General features: G+C 42.5%; 1 protein-coding gene across 6 annotated transcripts in view; it reads right to left on the bottom strand.

Annotated features, from left to right (window-relative positions):
• birc6 (baculoviral IAP repeat containing 6) overlaps positions 1-21,706 on the bottom strand; it is a 138,795-nt gene extending 117,089 nt beyond the window's left edge. For 5 of the 6 annotated variants that reach the window (XM_084021580.1, XM_084021584.1, XM_084021583.1 and 2 more), the window contains exons 1-10: positions 21,265-21,705; positions 15,309-15,490; positions 13,295-13,432; positions 8,475-8,668; positions 8,153-8,264; positions 5,988-6,070; positions 5,681-5,906; positions 5,382-5,551; positions 2,399-2,457; positions 561-2,234 (exon numbers count right to left, since the gene is read on the bottom strand). In XM_084021580.1, the coding sequence (XP_083877706.1) occupies positions 561-2,234; positions 2,399-2,457; positions 5,382-5,551; positions 5,681-5,906; positions 5,988-6,070; positions 8,153-8,264; positions 8,475-8,668; positions 13,295-13,432; positions 15,309-15,490; positions 21,265-21,475 (3,049 nt within the window). In that variant the 5' untranslated portion in view covers positions 21,476-21,705. Of the gene's footprint in view, positions 1-560; positions 2,235-2,398; positions 2,458-5,381; positions 5,552-5,680; positions 5,907-5,987; positions 6,071-8,152; positions 8,265-8,474; positions 8,669-13,294; positions 13,433-15,308; positions 15,491-21,264 lie in introns of all 6 variants that reach the window. The other variant, XM_084021581.1, reaches the window with a different exon arrangement.

The following is a 21,706-nucleotide window of genomic DNA, read 5'->3' on the forward strand; positions in this document are numbered from 1 at the left end:
AAGTACTTTGTGGCTACCTGCTCACATAAAATATATTATTTCCATTGTTTTGTCTCAATCACTCTGCTCTCGTCTCACAGATGGACTCTACACACATCTATGTTTTTTTCCCTTCAGTGGATTGCATGATGGTATATAAAAAGTCACACACTAGACAGGTTGAATTCCTGGTTTTTTATTTTGTGGGGGGCTGTGTGTTTTTTTGTTTGTGTTTTGTCTTAAATCAGTGCTGAAGAAAGGTTTGGTAAGACTGAACAAATTTACGGACGGATGAACACACACAGATTATTGTTAATAATAATAATAATAAAAATAATAATAATAACAACACTAGCCCCATTCTGTAAATTAATCTTTAAAATAGAGATCACCCAGAAGTTTGCCAATGGAAATGCCATATTTGGCCACAGTTTGACTCATTAATATCCAATGAACTATATTAATGTAGAAACATGTAATTATATTAATTAAAAAACAAAACATTAAATCCATCTTGTCTATTCCAGTATTCAACATGGCTGCTGTCTGCAGGGAAACAGGTCCAGGAAGGGAACACTCACCTTTGGTACAGCCACAAAGGCGGTCAGTCCCAGAGCAATAGGTAACTGAGACAAAGGGGTCCGTCTCCTCTGCTGAACCTTCCTTCTTCAGCGGCTCCACCTTGGCCAAGACCTCCAATGTGGACAGGTCCAGTATCATTATGTTCCCAGCCCGCGTGGTCACCACCAGGTGGCCCAGGCCTGCCACCTCTAACTGTTTGCACTCTTTGTGGCTCGAGGCAGAGGTGGACGGATTGGTGACAGGAGCACTGCTGCTGGTTGTGGCTGCTCCACATGCAGTCCCAGAGCTAGCAGGGCCTGCCGGGCCCATTCCAAACCCAGAGGAGCCTTTTTTAGACCCAGAGGGGAGGGTCTCCTCAGGAGCCTCTTCACTGTCATCCTCCCTGTTATCAAGAACATCTGGAGGAAGCAATATAAGCGAGGTGATGGCATCACAAGGGTCCCAGATCTGCTGCACCTTAACAGGTTCCTCATCCAAGGTGACAATACGGGTGGAGTAGTTGAGTTTGTAGAGAGCAAGATAGCCTCCACTCGCACCACTTAGGGACCTCTGCTGCTGCTGCTGCTGCTGCTGTTGGTGGTCTCCTGGGGGCAGAATGAGGGGTGTCTGTGGCGGTGACCCCCCTGAGTGGTGGTCTTCCACCCCATTGGCCACTGAGTGTAGGGGGTCTCCTTTGCGCTGACTGCAGAGGGCAGAGTGCAGGCGGTTGAGATTGTTGAGAGCCTCCACTTGGTTTGTAGCGCTCAGAGATTCAGCACCACATGGCTGGAGGCCGACCAGGAGGTGCACACCATCCCAGCAGGGCGTGATAGAGTCCACATAGAGATTCTCCTCTTCCAGCTGTTTGGGCAGCCTCAAGCACTGCACCAGTGCTCCAGGTCGGGGAGGGCTGGTAGCAGTCGCTGCAGCCAGCGTGCTCCATTTGTCCACATGACCGTCTAACCCTGCCAGATTAGTTGCTGCATCAGCAAACTGCTGAATGTAAGTAATGGGAGGATCCTGAAGAAGAAGCTGCTCGTGTGTGTCAAACTCCATCTCTATAATCTGTGGCACAGTGAAGCCCTCCTCGTGAAGCCCCTTGCTCATTAGGTTGTTCATTTGAGCAAACGCCTGCACTGAGGACTTGTCGTCCACCTCCCTGATACTGTACAGCAGCAGCACGGGTATAGTCCTGCGAACAGCTGGCAGAGAAGAGGGGCTTGGGGGTTGGGAGCCTACTAGGTTAGAGAAGCCCTGCTCCTGGGCTGCAGTCTGGGGGTTGCAGGTCTCTATCTCCATGGGACCCTGGTCCTGTAGAGGCCCAGGATTCAGAAAGGGCTCCGGGCCCTGAGTCCTCAGGGGACCATCTGCAGTCCTGCGTGTTGTAGCTGGGGCTGTGGGTAGGGGTCCAGCCATAGGGTTGCTGGATGCTGAGCGGTAGCTGAGCAGGCCTCCAGCCAGCAGGCAGGGAAAGGGAATGTTGTGGTGGTCGGAGACCTTGTCCTTTGCTTTGGCCTGGCTGTGGGCCTTGGCTTGGTTTAGTGAGGGGTTGGCACCCAATTCCTCCAGGTCCTTGACCGTGTCCTCCAGCACACTGGCCACCACCTCCCACTGGAGCTTCTCTGGCTGCTGGAGGACACTCAGCGACGTCACCCCGAGGGTCACATCCATGCTCTCCCACTGGGACTGCTGGCCTGAAACAGAGAGGAGAGGAGATTACTGAGATCCTTCCTCTAGAGAACCTGACACCAATGATGGGAAATGTTTCAGGTATGCTTCATCCAAACCCAAACAACAAGGGCATCCTCAGTAATTTAGAATTAGAAATGACAGTCACTGAAAATGAAAATCTTCATACCTGTTACTGACTCTGATCGGGAATGCTCATCACTGTCTGAATCCTCCAACTGGTCATCACTGGAAAAGAAGAAGTGGTTAAAGACATGACTAACATGATCGAAACAAACTGAGAACTGTTTCAACAGAGAAAGAAGGGTTGAGATCTCAAGAAACAGATCCTGCAGTGGAGTTATGCATGTGGTTCTGCATATATTTAAGAACCAAAGACAAAATCCAAAAGATTGTGATAAAAACCCCTCTCCTATGTTCATTTGCACTATATCCATATCTCCATATTTGCACTATATCCATATCTTCTCGGGGCCTATACAAAATATGCTGTGTGTGTGTGTGTGTGTGTGTGTGTGTGTGTGTGTGTAATAAAAATCTTGAATCTTAAAAGCCTTCTAGGGAGCATCTAGAGAGAAGGCAGTGATCAGAGCGTCGTCATCTCTACCCAATGATATCAATTGATGCAATCTTCTGATATTAGAGGATAACCTTCCACCTACACATCCAAACACGAAGAATATTCATAATTATTAAATAAAATGATTAATAATTAACACCTGCTAGGAGGCCTGTAGCTGGTTGGGGCCTAGTAAACTCAATCAAGAAATAACTTCAATTTTACTTCTGTTGCCTAGTAACTGGACTTGTTAACATAGCCTTAATAATCCTGTGTGTGCGGCCGGTGGCACAGTGGTTAGGGCAGCCGGCCCATGTACAGAGGCTAAACGTCCGATGCGGTGGTCCCAGGTTCGACAACCTGCCCGGAATCAGTTTCCTGCATGTCCTCTCCCCCTCTCTCCCTGTTTCCACTAAAATAATAAAAGGCTTGAACGGCACTCTAGCCGAAAAAATAATCTTTAAAAAAATAAAAAATAAACCTGTGTGTGCTGGTACATCAACAAAGTTTTCTAATATTCAGCAGGAACACCATCCAACCCAGGAGGGCTTTTCTAACTTCATCCTCCTGGAACTGGAGCACCCAACATGTCTACATGATTAGGCTGCAGCCTGGAAAGATCAATACTTGAAAAGCATGCATTCAGGAGAGTCTGAAGTATACAGATGTGAGTAAACCTTTTAAAAACGTGGTTACGTTCCTGAGGAGTCGTCATCACAGATTCAGTTGTGACGTAGAGCTTCCCTTTGCCTGTGTTTTAATAAGGCCTCACTTTCATTCTAGGAAGACTTGCTTTAGTTCAACCAACACTCATTCTACTAGACTGCACCTACAAAAAATCATTCATCAATTCATTCTTTTGCAATATCATGACTTCAAATTTCATCATGTGAATTCAACCACATTTTATTTTTCTACTGTTTACTATTTATAATATCTTTACCGTTTACATGCCATAAATTGCTTTTCTTTAATGATGCTTTAGATGCTGTAGTACTGCAAATTTCCCTGTGGTGGGAATAATAATTATCTTATCAGTTACCAATTTTCTGACAACCCAGACGGTCAGACAGCCATGTTTTCTGTTTTTTTGCTTGTGTGATGTATGGAAAATCCAGTGAACGCAAGCATGCAGAATGCATGATGGCGATGCAGCCTCACGTTGGGGAAAGCAGAACAAGGTGAAGAAGTTTTGTTTTCAACCACACATCAACACCTCCCCCAAGAAGAAAAAGAAGTTTGGATGTTTAACGTGAAGCAGTTATGGCCGCACTTGAAATTTATGTTGACTTTATACGGGAACTTTTTTTGAGAATGGAAACACACTCTTAAATCAGCGACACTCTGCATCTTTCTGATGCCCCACAGGAATGAGTTACGACTGTAAGGAGGTTACTGCGGTCCAGCTACCCTCTAATCTACATTCTGATGGAGCATTTCAAAATAAAAGCCCTTTAAACTCCCATATGTGAGCCAATTCCCCTTGACATTCACATTTAAATGGAAATGGTCCATAATCACGCATTATTTCATTGCAGATTAATAGCAGACCACCTCAGAATGTACTTCAGACAGTATCAGGACATTCTGATGTACCTTCTGAGGTGGTCAGCTATTAATCTAAAGTCAAATTAGTTTGTGACAGTAGGCCGTTTCGTCTTCATTCTAATCGGATTTTACAGCAAAGACACCCTCTGAATGACATTCTGATTTTGAAAATCTACATCAGGATGTCCTGACAGTATCCGAATGCAATTTTCAGATGGTCTGCTATCAATCCTCAGTCAAATTAGTAACTTAGTGCATCGTTGGAGCTACTGAGTTTCAGGTGGCGTACTGTCATTTAAAGTCTGATTGGTCTTTGGAACTGAATTCTTTACTTTTTATTAATTGGAATAATATTTTTGTCTGAACTACAGTCTGCAGGGGACAATTATTGTTTTTAAATGATCATTCATTTAATGTTGTAAACGTAGAATTTCCTATTCATTTACAGTCTTTTGTTTAGGTATGCATTTGTCTATTAATTCATTTATTACTGAAAGAAGTATTGACTTTGTAGATGTGAACGTGAAATCATGTTGACCAGTACTTTGCTTTTTTCAACTTTCATGAATAAAGTCAACATACGGTTCAAGTGAAATAATTGCTACACGTCAAATGTACAGACTGCTTCTTGGTGTCCCCTAACTCTAGGCTGCATCCATCGTCACTGATTCTGCACAATGGGATTTTCCTTACCATATAACCCAGAAAACTAAACCGTCTTTCCGTTTGGGTTGTCGTTTACAGAGAACGATACACAGATTCAAGTCAATCTTTAATTTTCTGTTCAGGTTGTTAACACATTACAGTGCATGCCTGAGTTGCTAACCTTCTCTGCTGTACACTATGGATGCACGTTGCCATAGCAACCTCATCTTCAAGGATTTGTTATTGTGTAGCACCTTGACGTCGTTGACATTGTTCGTGCTCAGGATTTCAAATCGACGTATATAGTAGTTATTACACTAGTGTAGGATCAGTGGATGATTCTACAGGAAGAGGACTATTGTGAGAGCTGATGTGTGTTTATCTTATATGCGTGTTTCACCTGTCTCCCTCGAGCTTGGGCAGGTCAGAGCAGGAGGATGCCTCCTCGAGCCAAGCCAAAGTTGGTCTCCGAGACTCAGTCAGCGTCTGCTGGCTCTGCTCACCGCCGCACAGAATCAGCTGCCTCAGGATGGCCGGGTCGTACGGATTGATGTCAAACTTCAAGTGCACCTGTTCAGCACATAATCACACACACTGTTGAACCTGGGGTCAATGCTAACATAAACGGTGTAACACCAACGTCTTTGAAATTGAAATACGAGAAAGATGATGCAGTCTCACGCGGTGAGATGCTCTGACCTTCATCATTTTGGAGACATCCCAGATGCAGATCTTGCCCCTCTTGGTGGCAGCAGCAAGAAACTGCGGGCAGCTACCGAAGCCGTAGCAAGCGATCTTGTCCGAACTGTCAGTGCTGTTGGGAAATTGGGCGGGGCTGGTGGCCAGTGTCACTGACAGCGGCACATTCTGTGTGTGCTCGCCCTTCACAAATGGACAGTTGGGAGAATGTCGCTCATGTTCGGACCTGGAGGTAGTGGAGAAGTGTTGGTCATCATCGATAAGTCATAGTAGCTAAATCAATGCATAATTCATGATCTCTCCTCACCAGGGTTCATCTGTAGGTTCCCAACAGACCAGACACACACTGCATGTGAAACACATGGCTCGGTCATCCCCTGTAGATGCAGGCTGTGGACAGAGAGGAACAACAAAATTCACAAACACTTCCACGGCTGCATTCTCCACTTCAGTTGCACAGCAAACATAATATGAGATAAATAATACGATTTTAAATCAAAATCTTAAGATGGTGGAGCGTGCACAACATCTCTCTCCAGATTCAGTGTAGAAGCAGTATTCTGCCCATTCGTTTCAAGTGTTAATGAAATGGATCACTGAGACAACCCAAAGTGTTCGCTGGCTGTGGAGGATCGTAAACAAAGGCGGGAAAAGAGAGGAGGGGTGGGGCCTCAGCTAAAACTGGACTGCAACGTCATGATATTACGAAAACACGGCTCAACAGCACCATTGAGCATACGGGACGCTACGTCCTGTAGTCAGATGAAACAGGGCATGACTCCAGTAATAGTCTGGGTACTACTACTCTAAGCATGCAACATCGTTCATCATTCAGATCAGGTGACACCCGGGCAGACAGTTCATCCACGGCTAACCTGAACTGGGGAATTGAGAGGGCCAAGCACAGCCACAAGTTACAGATTGAGGTGCACTTCTATAACAACTCCTACTAGAGCTGTGTGATATTACGATATATATCGTAGTACGATATAAAAATGTCTACCGTAGGATATAACCCTCTGTCGTTTATATGGTAATTTTAACGTGTAGGCTACTTGTTTAGCACTGTTGCTACACGCATTTCCACTGCATGCGTCTCCGCTGCGTTGCGTCTCCGCCACGCCAGCGGAGCAGATACGTTTCACTTTAGTCTATGGGTCAATCCCCACCAGGTCCGCTGCGCTGCGTGTCCGCTGCGTCTCAGCTCCGGCAGTCCGCAGCTCTCCGCAACAAATACGGACTTCTATTTCTGGCGGATGCCGGACCACGGCGCAGCAATTCAGCACAGGGCAAATATAGCGAAACAGGAAGTTCGGTACATACTCAACAATAAAACTTTTCAAAATAAAACACTTGTGTTAATAAAACCACTTGACTACGTCAAAAAAAGTATTGTACTCCTTCCTTGGGAACACTGACCTTTGTATCGCTTGGTTGCTGTGTTAACACATATCTTTAACTGCAGCGCGCGATTACGTATTTATCGCGAACGACGGACTGTGCCGTGGCGGACTCAAACGCATCCTGTGGGGATTGGCGGACGGCGGACCGAAGCCGGATCGGAGACGCACCGCAGCGGAGACGCATGCAGTGGAAATTGGGCGTCGTTAACAAGATATTTATTTTTTTATATTTACATAAAAGCTTGTCATAGTTTTCGTTGCAAAAAGTCACGAATAAAAGGAAAGAAGAAAGTGCCATTCATTTGCTTTTCATTCACATGGTTATCAAAAATAGTGCTGAGATGTGATTTATATATATATATATATATATATATATATATATATATATATATATATCGTTATCGGTATATAAAATTAGCTATATCGGGATATAAAATTTTGTCCATATCGCACAGCACTAACTCCTACCCCTGATAGATGTGTCAAAACATCCAGGTCATCATAAACTCCTTGATCATGTCCTTCCCTGATCAAGAGCAAATAAACCCCATTGGCATCAATGGGACGGAGGGCGTGTGTCGCCAGCTTTAAGTTTCTGGGTGTCTATATTTCAGAGAACCTCTCATGGGCATTCAGCCTTTTGACCCCGACTGTTCACCCTCTTTTCTTCTTCAAGGCACTACAGGTCTGTTTTACAGGACCAACAGCTTACTCCCCTCAGCTGCTGAACTCCTCACAGAGACACTGTTCTGATTAATTACCCCTTACAGTTTATGTATTCCTGACCCTTGCACTTCGGGTTAAATGCAGTGCCTTTGCTGTCTCCGTGCAATGACAGTAACTTTGTATCCAATCATTGCGGCGTGACAACAAAGAACGAGAGTTTTAACAAGAGCCATCTCCACGGTTACGCTCGGTTAATTACAACCATGCTTCTTCCTCGAACTGAATAATGTGACCTGAAACACAGGCAATTAGCCCTTTGACTGCATGCAAATACTGTTAATGTGCATAAACAGAGTATATACCAAAAGACTAATATGCTCCTCTGAGATCTTTCAAAACCTACCTGGTGGTAAAACCCCGCTTGGGCCATTGGATCCGGCTGAGCCCACCTGTACCCAGCATGTGGCCATGACATAAAAGTCTCCCTCCTGTTGGCTTCACTGTACATTAAAGATCTGTAGAGAAGGGTGGGAGTGTCACAGCAATTATTTTGTAGTGGAATATATGAATGAATGTGAATTCTACTACAGTATATCTTATCGATCTAAAGATTTTATGAATTGATATCAGATTTTTCAAATGAACATAGATATGAATAATTAATCGTTTTTCTAAACCCAGCCCATTGTCAACGATGGCCCATTTAAAACCCCCTGCTTGCTCACCTATCTACAGAGCGCCCAGGGCCCACCCCAAGCTCAGGCCTGGCGCTTGACAAGAGGTAGGAGAGCCTGTCCATGATGGATGAGGCCACAGACAAGGCAGCTACGTTCTGGTTTATCTTCTTCAGCTCATTGACGATGGCACTGGCCACCAGTTTCAACATGTGGTAGGGAAGATGGAAGGTCACCGTCGCCCACTGAAAGAAGGACAGAGAAGCAAAGATCACAGAGAGAAGAGAGACGGATGTAAGGGCAGTAAAAGACTACAGTACAATGTCCAGAAGACATGTCCATGTCCAATGTCCAGAAATGATAAGATTAGCCATGGAAATGTGCTAATTTATTTTTGGATATTACTTGGTCAGAAAGCCCTTTACTGTACCAACATTCAATTTTGAAATAGTCTCTGTTTATATTACCACACAAACATAACATTGCATTGGCAGAGATTTCAGGTTTCTCCACAAGAAATAATCGACTTTGAGCATCAAAGATTCTGCTTAGCGGAGATTGATAACTCAATGGGACAAAAGAAGATGCATTTAGGTGCATTTAGATTTTGTATTTTAGGGGTGGAACTTAAGCAAAAGTAAACAGAGTAAGAGTAAACAAAAAAAATGCAGTTTTTAAATGATTTTATTTATTGAAGGGAAAAATCTATCCAACCCTAACGGGCCCTATGTGAAGAAGTAATTAGCCCCTTGGTTACTCAATCAACCAAATGACCAAATTCAGTTGATAATTGAGTTCAATTTCACAAGACACACCCAGGAATGATAACTGCCAGACCTTAATATGAACACTTAAATAGAACCTGTCTGGCAATGTGAAGCTAAAAGGGCTCAAAAAGCAGCACATGATGCTGCGATCAAAAGTACAAATGGGGAGAAAAAGCATTGTAATTTATTAGCATTGAAAGGGTAACAAAGCCTTTTTGTCTGGGACTTCAGTGAACCACAGTAAGAGACATTACTAACAAATGGAGAGAACAGGGAACAGTGGTGAACCTTCCCAGGACGACCGGCCACAAAAAAACTCCACCAAGTGGACTGCTGCTTTTCGCCATGTCTCGTTATTTTTACTTCTTGTCGGACTTAAATATCTCCACACTAGCTATTTCCTTGTCTATTCACCAGTGTCCTTGCCCCTGTGTTTTGAGCTTTGCGCTGTGTCCATCACACTTGATTTAATGTTTCCGACGTCATGTTTTCTTTTAAAGGTGTGTACACACCGGAAGAACTGCCCGACTCGCGTCAGTAAATTCGGCGTCGGCTACTTAATATGGCCGACTCGAACAACGGCATGGGCAGTTCACACCTACGGAATTACAGCCGACGCCATACGTTCTGCGCTTGCGCGAGATGTAATGTCTCCAAAACAACAGGTGGCGCTAATCTGTATTGTGGGCCAAAAAACACTAAAACCGGAAGTAGCCGGTCCTCTCTAGACCACCTTCTTCGATTCCACTGGTTATCTGGTATGTTTACCATCGTCACTTCCGGGCTTCACTGATTTGCTAGTCAAGCTGCTAGCCTCCACCAATCAGAATGGTAAAAGAATGACCGACTCGAATGGCGGATTACACATTTGAATCGGCTGAAATGAACGCCGACGTGGGCCGATTCGAGTGACCACACCAAGTAGACTCATGTCACGGACGCCGACTCTCTCAAAGACATCATTATAAGCGGCTGTTCGTCTTGTCTGTCACAACATGGAAGGAATGATTTATATCAACATTTTATCAACCTGTCTCATATTTCTATCGAGGAAAAGTTATATTGCGATATTTATCGCTATCATTTTATCGCCCAGCCCTACAGCCTAGGAAATTTGTTTAATAATCATGCAAGTTGATTTGCCCTCAGCTCGACTTGAAAAACAATAAAATAGATGCAAACCCAAAAGGCATGAAAGGGTTACTTGGTGGGTAACTCAGTCTTGGGAGATTTAAAAAAGCAAAGTGCGGATAAAGTTTGATAACTTGCCAGAGGGAAGACGTTGAGTTTTTGTGACAAGAATGTTAAGTCCATAACTCACAGGGGACGCTGCCAACAGTGAGGTCAGCCAGGTTGTTTTGCACATCAAATGAAACCTGGAGTTGGCTCTGAAGACCATGACGACGCTGGCAGACTGAGAGACTGGCCATTTGGGAAGTGGGATGGTAGTAAAGGCTATTTATTTCTGGATTAACAGTGCTCATAATTAACAGCAGGAAGGCAGGGACAAGGAGCCCTCCCTCCAAACAGGAACTAAAAGACACAAGTCTACTGTTTGTTACCAAATGGCTCCAAAGTATAGCTAAATTATATATGCTCCAAATCACCCATTTTACCCCACATTTTAATTGGTATGTGAAATAAAGAGTTTCTGACAGAAATACAATTAAAAAAAATTTGGATCCAGTTTTTTCGTCAGGGAAAGACAAAGATGTCATGTGACGATCGATCTCATCACATGACTTCAGTGGACTAAAGGGCAACAAGCATATGATCCACAGTGAAGTCAGTAAATATTAGGAGTTGTGCACGTTGGATTTGAAACCAGACCTGTCAGTCTAAAGTGTTGACTTACAACGTTAATAGGTGTTTACATCCCAGTGACTATTGGGAGGGTTCACTACTCACTGCATTAGATCGGTTTGTTTTAGGGTGTTTTCACATGTAGTGCTATGGAATACTGTTTGTGACTGAATAGATCCTGAATGCCTCATTATGTATCTCAATGGAACCTCTATGAACGTTGTTAGCTGTAGGCTCCATTTTTTAGCCAATCAGGACTGAGCTCTCCACAGCAGCTTCTGACGAGTTCAACACAGATTTCCTGTTCACATTGGAGATGGGTGGCTAGAAAGTGTTGTGCTGGCTAAAATACGATGTCAGAGGCCAAAGAGAACCTGGAGTGTGTTGTCTTCCCAATGAACAGGTTAGGGAAACTGGAACGTGGACTTGAAGTGAACCGTATTCATACCACCTCCTGAAGAGGTCTGAGTACCGTTTGTCATCACATGTGCACAAAAAAACCCACATGTGCACAAAAAGCTGATTAATTGCTTAATAGTTTGATTGGGTTAGGGTTAGTAAGTAATCCACACAATTAGTGGGGGCCCCATTCACAAAGCTTGTTGACATCATTTACTAAATAGCCATTCACCAAGGTAAGACACTAGATGATAACTTTCTTTTCCTGTTCTGGATTTTCCAAATACAGACCAATTGTAAGGATGATGGAAGGGATCATTTTGATTTAAGAATATTAAGATTTTAAAGGTAAGTGATTTTGAGAATATAACTATATAAATAAATATACATAATTTTCCTAATGCCCTCTCCGTTAGATCCACAACAGATGAGACATTGTTAAATCTAAAGGTGCTCTGGTCAATCGACCACCAGTTGTTAACAGTGGTCTAAACAGGCTGATCAGAAGGATGGTCAGATGACACAAAATATGCAAGACCATTTCTCTGTGTCAAATCATCCTGAGAATATGGAGGTTTGTTCACAAATTGTCCCATATATTCCATAGATAATCTATTTAACATTTACAGACAAAGTCAAACAGTAGAATTGTGGAATCTCAATGAATAAGATGTTAAAATGTTTCATATACTCTCAACTACTTGTAGGACAACTATCCAGTGTTAATAGTGAGAATAAGTAATGCTACAGGTAAATAGAATGCTTCAAACAGACCCACAGGACCCCAGGGGCCCCAATCCTACAATAAATGTTGTTATTGTTTGCCCAAATGATGTCAGAAATAACAGCACTGAGGGAGCATCCAAAAACCAAAGCGAGAGGAACATGAATAATGAAGCTCTCTGAATGAGCCCAAAGTGTGGAAGCATTTTCAGTCTTCCTTGACTGGCTCTCACACCATCTTCTCATGTGACATCCCAAATACTTAAAGTCCGGTTAAAGTAAGAATAAATATGTGTTCTGAGTTTGGCATACCACAGAACAGTGTGTTGTTATTCACCCTGCCAACTTTGAGAGTTTAAAACAATTGCCAAATATATGAAATTAGGTCTCAAAGTCATGAAAAAACAAGCACTTCTGTCTTCTCTCAAACACTGGGGGCGTGTCAGTTAGAGGCGCTGGAACCCCGCCCACGTGCAGGGGGGACTACAGGGGGTAAACAACGTTTACCGCTTGCCAGTATTGCACGCTTGGTGGGCTGCCACTAGGAGGATGATTGACAGGCGCTCACCTTCATACAATCACGTGCACACTTCATGGCTGCACCTGATTGGAAGATCGCTTTCACAGCTGTCCTGTCCGCTCCCGGATTTCAAACCGACCAACATGGCGGCTCGTTTGGAAACGTTCTCTTATTTTACAACAATAGTTCACCGGCCGTTATTTACCTCCACCGACAGCGAGACCGGCCAATGTTAGAGACCGGCTGGTAATAGAACACAGGCCAGTATTAGAGGATTTACGGTATGTGAAACTATCCGAGCGGAAAACCACTGAAGCTACTGCGCGAAAGTATTTATACAGCAGGGGACGGCTTATGCTAACTACAACAGCTTTAATGCCAAAGTGATTTCAGACCCGCCCATTAAATCCAAGACACAGAAACGTTTCAGAAGCCTAGCTCCACAATTACATAGTATATGGTTGAATGGCTTTTTACATGTGTTAGGGAGACATGTTATGACCCATTTAACGTGTACCCGTACTTTAACATTTGTTTGTGACGTTCAGGTGTCACTCATGGACAAATTAAACATCCCTAATATGTTGATACGAGCACAGACAGTAAATCGCTATTATACACAATGTTACAAGCCCCTTTTGCAAGGTTGTCAGACTAACCTTGGCCACTTTGTGATTGGCTGCCGTCTCGTGTGAGGTATTCTTCAGGCCTTCTTTGAGCTGGGAGATGAAGAGTTCATAGCCCTCTGTGTTAGACACGTCGATCTTTTCCTGACAAGCTGACAGCATCTGCTGAGCCTGAGAAGAGACACAAACACACACATTAGTTAAGATTCAATCTACAGGGAAATGGGATAAGTCCATCGCCATCAAAAAGTAAAGTACAGTTTGTACGTTTGATAACAACTTATTGATTTACTTATATGATGTAATGACAAAATTAATTCTTTTTTTTTTTTCAGCTAGAGCGCCGTTCAAGCCTTTTATTATTTTTTATACAGACAGTGTGGAAACAGGGATAGAGAGGGAGAAGACATTGCGGGAAACTGATCCCGGGAGTCGAACCCGGGATCGCCGCATCGAGGATGTTGCCTCTGTACATGGGTGGCTGCCCTAACCACTGTGCCACCGGCCGCTCCGACAAAATTAATTCTAACAGTTACAGTACATGGTCCTGCCTTTCCTGTAAACATAGTGCCCTAGGAAATCCATTTACATTTTTTCCAGACTCCGTTTTATTTTTTCCCAAATTTCGTGTTTTCTGTTTTAATTTTTCTAAATTCTGTGTTTTACAATTTTATAGCATTTCTTTTTACCATCAAATGGCATCTAATTATGTGGTTGATTAATCAAAATTAAGAAAATTTACTGAATAAACATTCTAGTAGTTCTATTTCCTTGTCATTCAGAGACCATATAAATGTGCATAAATATGGACATAAAGTGTAAAATGTATGTGCAATCATTTATGGAGGAGTCACAATATACCACCCAAAAATCCCCCCCACCCCCGACTTTCACTGTCTAAAGTCAGCGCCTATTTAAGTTTCACTTTCAGTTGTGGATCAGTTAATTTCTGAATGTTTCTGATGTGAGATTCTGTTTGAGAGAGGAGAGAAATCATATGGCCCTACAAACAGTATGTCTACAGTTGTGTGTATTCATAACATTGAAATATGCTGGAATCATCTCTCCTCTTCATAATGGCCATTAATGAGATGGCTCGTTGGAAGTTCATGCCCTGGGACTAGCAGTTGGTGGAAAGCAACTCAAGCCTGAGGTTTTCGTTGCTCATGTGTGCATGACATCAGAGCAAGTTGATCGATTCTGCGCAGACTTGGCTTATGTCCAGCGCGATTGACTGGGGACAACATTCTGAGCCCTCATTCTCGGCCTTGTTGGAGCTGGCCGTGAGACCAGAAGCGCTGGTTTCTTTGCTGCCAACTGCACATTTCAAACACCAATAACAAACTGCTAAACGGTGGCATTACCTGGAGGCGTCGATTCATAATCCTTGCTCGTCCCAGAGATTTATAAAGCAGCAGATACGCTAATCATTTAGCTGCTATTGAATGCATACCCGTATAAGGGAAACACTGATTGACAGTGTGAGCAATAAAAGCTACTGAGTAAACAAACAAAGTTGAAGCTCTGGAGATACATTTCATGTTGTGGTTGAGTGGTAGTGGTAGTAAGAGGAGAAAATGGGTTTGTCAGTGAGCACTAAAGCTATCAAAGAGTCGATGTGTTGAAATGAATGGGAAAACTAACTAGCATTTGGATGAATATTGTATATGATCAAACCTCAACAATAACCACACAGTCATTTCTTGCCACCATGAGCAATTTTGGCAAAGAAAATGAAGCTGCATTGTGTGCTTACCACCATTATTAATTTAACATTTAGAACTAAGAACACAACATACATTAATCTTGCAGTTATTAAATAAGAGTATGAGTGTGAGGAAGGCTAGTGCGACTCTAAAGTAAGCGCAGGAAGCAGTTCCACAAATATTCACTCAGCCTTTCATATACTCACAACAAGCTCTTTATTGCCACCAAGGCCTTATATTAGGCTGAACAAAAGGCTTAGTGTAAACATCCATCTGGGCAATTATCAGGCTCCAATTATCTGGTGTGTCTCTCTGTGAACTTGTGTCCTCTGGTCTCTTACCTCCGTGACCGGCAGCTCCAGCTGAACCATATCCTCAGGCTTGGCCACCGGAGGCTGGAGAGCTGTGTCCAGGAGCAGGATGCCATTCAGGTCCTTCCTGCATCCCACTGCATAGTCGTCCACAAAAAGCACCTTGTCCACCGCAGGGAAGTACTGACACCTGACCCGACCGCCAGGTTTAGCTGTGACAGGAAGAGAGGACAGCAGACGGTGTCAGGAGAGATGAAAATGACTACATGAAAAACACTACAAGTCAGTTACATGCTTCTTTGGTGAGGCGATGCGGAAAACACGGACGGAATCTGACATTGAAAATGGAATCAATTGTAAAACGCGGGATTCCGTGGAATTTGTCAAACTGTGGATACAATTTATAAAAATCGATGTTTTGGGTGTGTGTGTGTGTGTATGTGTGTGTGTGTGTGTGTGTGTATGTGTGTGTGTGTGTGTGTGTGTGTGTGTGTGTGTGTGTGTGTTGGTGAGATTGAATTAAACGTTCAGCCCAAACAAATCACACCTGATACAAATAACACAACCATGCCTAATTAATGTACTTAATAAAAGCTTAAGTAGTATGTAGAAAAATATGTTTCTGCAGTATCAGCTGTAATTATTCTGGAGAAGATGTTGTGCAGTTGTCCCCACAGCATGAGACCTTCTGACTGCTTCTTCCTACTTTGTTGTTTATTTTAAACAAATGTCCTATATGCATCTATTTTCTATATGTATCCACAACTTTTGAACTGCATATTCTGCTTTTTCTACTGGCTTCTTTTGGCAGCCCAGCATTACCACTAGGATGTCAGCTGAGAGGCTGTCAAGTCAGTGATGGTGAGGTCTGTTATGCAGTTTGTCCTATCAAGGAGAAACCATCATAGGGTTAGCGGTTCCACTCACTCCCTAAATATTACTTCAATGGGTCAACTAATGTCACTGAATGGGATATAAATCAGAGGTTAACCGAATATGTTCCATCATTGACTGAATTATTTTAAAAATGCCAGACAAATCTGATGACTGCGTTTGACCCTATCTGTAACCACTACAGTTCAGACTGGCTGCAGGATTTCCACTCGGTGGAGCGAGTGCCTGTAGGACCAGGAAATGCCACCTTCAGAGGTTCTGGAAAGTCCAGTCTCCAGTGTGGAAGCAGAGTAGGGCTGAACGATATATCGTTATCGTATCTATATCTAGATATGAACATTCAAGATATTAATATTGAAAAAGCAACGATATAAACGATATAGATTTCCCCCGCGCTCGCCCTGCATGTACAGCTCTGGCAGTTACAATAAACTTCATTTTTACGATTGCCCTTGAATGCACCGCTACGGCCAGCCAACCACAAACTTTATTTCATGCTTGCTGTGGATCGACAGCTGAAGCCAACCAATGACGAACATACGAGGGCGGGACTCCCGCCGCGGGAGTGAGGGAGACGAGACGCACACACTCGACATACGCAGCGGGGAAATCAAAAAGAAAGAAAGAAAAGTGAGATAAGCGCGGAAGATAATGCGGCCGGTGGCGGTGCCGAATCTGATTTGGTGCCAAAACATAAATCATCCTCCATTATTTGGAGGTATTTTGGATTTAATAACGATGATGTCAACCAGAGCGAGGTGTTGTGCAGGTCGTGTTTGGCGAAAATTGCCCGAAGAGTGTATTGCAATGCGTTCAGTAGCGTTACACCGTATGAGTCGGCGTCCACCAGACAAAGACATTACAGACGCTATAACATGCCACATTGCAAAAGACATGGTACCCGTGTAGACAGTCTAATATGTTTAATTTTTTATTTATTGATTGGTGACTTTATGTTAATGTTGATGACTGGCAGTGAGTTATCATCAATAAAACTGCAGTTTCCACATTCTTTTGTATTATGTTATTTTTCTGAAAAATATTTGGTTTTCACCGAACCCGTAGTCATATCGTATCGATATCGAGATATCTGGCATGAATATCGAGATATGAAATTTTGTCCATATCGTTCAGCCCTAAAGCAGAGTGTGGATTCAGAATTTAGAACAAAATTAAAATGGACATGAGAAGTCGTCTGCCAATACGGGACAAATCTATCTATGTTGGATGCGTTGACATGTGAAGTTACCCTACGGTCAGTGTGTCTCTGTTCATCTCTTTCTCTCCATACTCTTAGAAATGCATCATCTATGAACTTGTTCTGTAATTGTTTTAAAACACACACAGGCAGTCCAGTATGTGCTGCAGCCGCTGCTGTGTGTACTACACTTGAGGTCCAAATGTAAAAAAAAAAAAACATGTATTGATAAAAGACAGATTTAATCATTTACAAAACATGTTTTGATTCAATTAAATATCTCACTTCAATCCATATTTGTTGGCAATTAACCTTCAAAACAACATTTCCACTGCAGTGCCAAACTTCTGCACTCAAACAGGAAGGCTTGCACATACAGACAATATACCGAGGCTATATCTTATTATAATGCAATAATGAAAATTAAAATGACAGGTCATAAAAGATGGTGATTGTATTTTTTCAATCCTGTCCATCAAAATGACAGAACATGAGAAAGTCTAACGCAACCACTGAGTAACATAAACATTTGTTTTCCTCATTTAATTCAATTTGATTTTATGTTTAGTATCAAATCACAACAGAAGTCATCTCAGGACACTTAACTTAGCAGGACTAGAATACACTCAAGATTTACAGAGTCAATGCAATTTCAAAGTCCCAACATCACCCAGGGGCAAGCGTTATAGCCACAGTGGTGAGAAAAAACTGCCGCAGAAACCTGGTGCAGCCCAGGCCCTTGGGTTCCAACTGCATTTGGGGTTGTAGTAGTTCGATCTTGTGTCTGCCTCATGGAGCCTCAGAGAGGACTATGTCACCTAAGACACTATGAGACAGCAGTGCTGTCATGTCCTTCGCTGCACCTGCCCCCCTTTCCACATCCTGTCAGTAGATCACTGAGGAGGAAGCAGTTGGCCTGTATCTTGTATGGCATTCACAGTTTGATACAGGTCATTAGTGTGAAACCAGCACAAATGCTGTGGTTCAGAGTAAACATTATAAAAATTCAAGACAAAGTCAGACAAAAGTCTACGACTCATATTGATGTAAAGCAAAGATGTTGCATACTCATTCAATGACATTCATTTATTGTGAGATATATTATGATGAAACCTGGTAAACAGATCATGGGTCTAAGGTCAAGTGACTAATGTTTTGTTATTTTGCCTTTTAAAAAATGTTTCCAACATTGCAAGATAAATAATTGTTCTAAATGTTTCTATGTTCTAACTTGTTGTACTTGGTTGAAAAAAAAATGTGTATGATTGTCTATGTGCTTGTATAAAAAGCCAGTTGCACATTAAAACATTAACAAACTATAGCTAAGTGGAGATCACACAGCTTTACTCTGAAATGTGCTTTCTTGGGTGCTTATTTTTTCATTTTGACCATTCATTTTGGAATAAATATACACATATGTATGTAGTGAAGTTCCAATCTTGTGTTGTCAGCTTTGGTGGTGCAGTTACAACTTAGTTTACATTTTTATTGCAGAATGTCTTAATAGCAATTCAACAATATAAGAATGCATTCATAGATATACAGGAATGTTTGTTAGTCTTAGGTTTCTGCTTCATGCAGGCCCAACAATTAATGCAGTGAATGTGTGTGTATGTATATATGTACATATGTATGTACATACATATGTATGTACATATATATATATATATATATATATATATATACATACACACATTTTCATTTTATTGATCATCACCCTCTTTCTAGAAGCTCTTCTGAAGGCAAACACATCACATAAGTTTTCCTAACATTCATGTCTAGAAGGCTATTGGCCCATCAGGCGACCTGCCTGTAAAGTTAAATCTAATAATCTTTCTATTAACATCATCACAAAATGCAAAAGTGATGATATAATGTATGGGAATCTTGTAATAGAGAATAGAAAGTTAAACAAATTCAGATTCTACATTGTCTCCAATTTACTAATGATCTTCATTTAAATACGTCTTAGCAAGTGCAGAATGGTAAAGTACTCTTAACAAATAAAAGTATTTGATAGCAATATTTCTGGGTTAAGATACCTGCAGAAGACCCATACTACATCAGTATCTCACTTATTAACGTTGCCTTGGTCCACCAGCCTGTCATTATTGCTTAATAGAAACTCAGAGAATTGAAAAGGCTCAATAGATCATTTCTAATGCATTATTATACCATAAAACATAACGTGGAGCAGGATACAACTGAATGTTAATTGCTCATTCCTTTTTGTCTTTCTGGTAAGTATCAGTACTCCTGCTAGCATGATAGAACCTATACTCGTTTAGTTATAGCCTGATATATAATAGCAAATTTTACAATGTTGTGATGTGACCAGCTATCGTTAGCTACCGCCAGCATTCGCAGAGGTAGCTTGTTCCGACACAACCGCTCCATTTCTCGCGGATAGTTATTTCTACTTATTCTTGTCTGTTGCTTGTCTCTTTGACACCTAACAGGCTCATAATTATAAGACTGTGGTAAGTGATATGTGATTGAGTATACATTTTCAACCTCTTCAGTGTCAAAGTTAATATTGTGATCCATAACTATTACTAATATTAAACTGGCCACTATCCCTCAATATATAAAAATTAAAATAGTGGTAGTGTGTTTATTGTGAATATTTTTTTGTAAATCTAGTGTCTCAGCTCTCAAATGGACTACAGCCTATCAAAAACCATTGTTTTTGACCATTGTCAGTTCTTCATCTTAGTAAGTGACTGTGTATAGCGATATGGTTTACAGCATTTTAACAAATACAGGGGAGAGCCACGGTCTCATTTCCCATTCAAGAATCACTCAAAATCACAGTAAATAAATACTAAAAAACAATTTGTTTGCCTTACGTTATGCGATATTACTTTCGTTAAATGGTAATTCCAGGGTTGAAGGTTTTCCAGGGATACTGACATCCAGCGGCAGATTAACACAATTTAAGATGTAAACAAGTGCTAAAACTAAACCATTGTCTTCAGGACACCCAAACCAAGTGTGTTCTTGCATTTCTCATTCACATATTAAACAACACGCTGACACATGCTATGATGGCGTGTAAACAAAGCAGGACAGTGATCAACGTTGCAGTTAACAGTGCGGGGCACAGCTTGTGTAACCCAAGTCTTTGGAAACGCTGCATCCAACGTCCTGTCAGAACAGCGTCACTGGACTTAACGTACAAACACGCAACACCAACAACACGAGTTATGTGACTGAATTAAACGAGTGAGCCCAGCAAGCACGTATGGTCTTATTACAACGACTCTACAGACTCAAGTCGATTTAGTTTCAGTATCACACTGATGCTTCCAAATGACTGACAACATACCCGATAAGCTGTAAAGTTAAGCAGCTATCGTTACAGTGCCGCTAGCTAGCTAGCTTAGTGGATATCACAGTAATTCCCATTAACACACTGCGTTGCCTTTAGCTACGTAAGAGCAGATGTGCCACTTAAGGTGCCCAAGATATGAATTGTAATTTTAATGACATATCGTGACTGACCACTCGAGTGACAGACACTGACAGGAAAGGTGGCCCGGCTAACTAGCTATTAGCTAACCAGCTAGCTAATAGCTTGTATGGTGGCTGCATGTTGCCACTGTAGTAAAGAGTAACAAACACTGGCGTTCATGCAGCGCTAGGTTCAATTTGACTACACACGGATCAACGTCCGAAGACAGTGCACAAGCAGAACAGTCTGAACGAATCCCGTTTCCCATACAATCTAACTAACGTTAGGCCCAAAGACAACTGCTAGGAACAGCTAACGTTAGCTAGCTGATGGTACAAATCAGCCCGTGTCGTGTTCCGTGTGTGTTGACAATCGGGGGTTGGCTTCTCAAAACTGAAACTGTTGGTTGTCAGGGCTAGACAGGGGACTCCGGGGCTTACCGTGCAAGGCTGAAGCCTGGAGAATGGCCCCCGAAGTGCCGTCAATTACTTTGATACTGCCGCGGCTTGTAACGGCCAAGATAGCGTTGAGGGCCGGGTGGTAGGAAAGGCTTCGCAGGCCCTCCTCGTCGCAACGCAGGCAACCGTCTCTCAGTACAATCCAGTCTGAAGAGGTGGACGAACCGGAGCCCGGCGAGGCCGCGGCCGCCATCTTTCCTTATTTTTCCCTTCCTTCCCTTCTTGGGGTTGTAAGGATCAGATAGTACACGTAATACTGCTAATTCTACAAGACTAACTCCAAACTATCACTCCTCTGCCACTGCTGACTCCTTCTGCGGCTTCTTCTCCTCCGCCCGTTACCGCAGCAGTGGCTATTCACCATCAGCGCTGAGGAACTCCAGGCTGGGCTTTCTGTCAGTTACACGATAGGTAAACGGAGCTA

The sequence above is a fragment of the Eutrigla gurnardus genome (assembly GCF_963514095.1).
Source record: "Eutrigla gurnardus genome assembly, chromosome: 11".
NCBI lineage: Eukaryota > Metazoa > Chordata > Actinopteri > Perciformes > Triglidae > Eutrigla > Eutrigla gurnardus.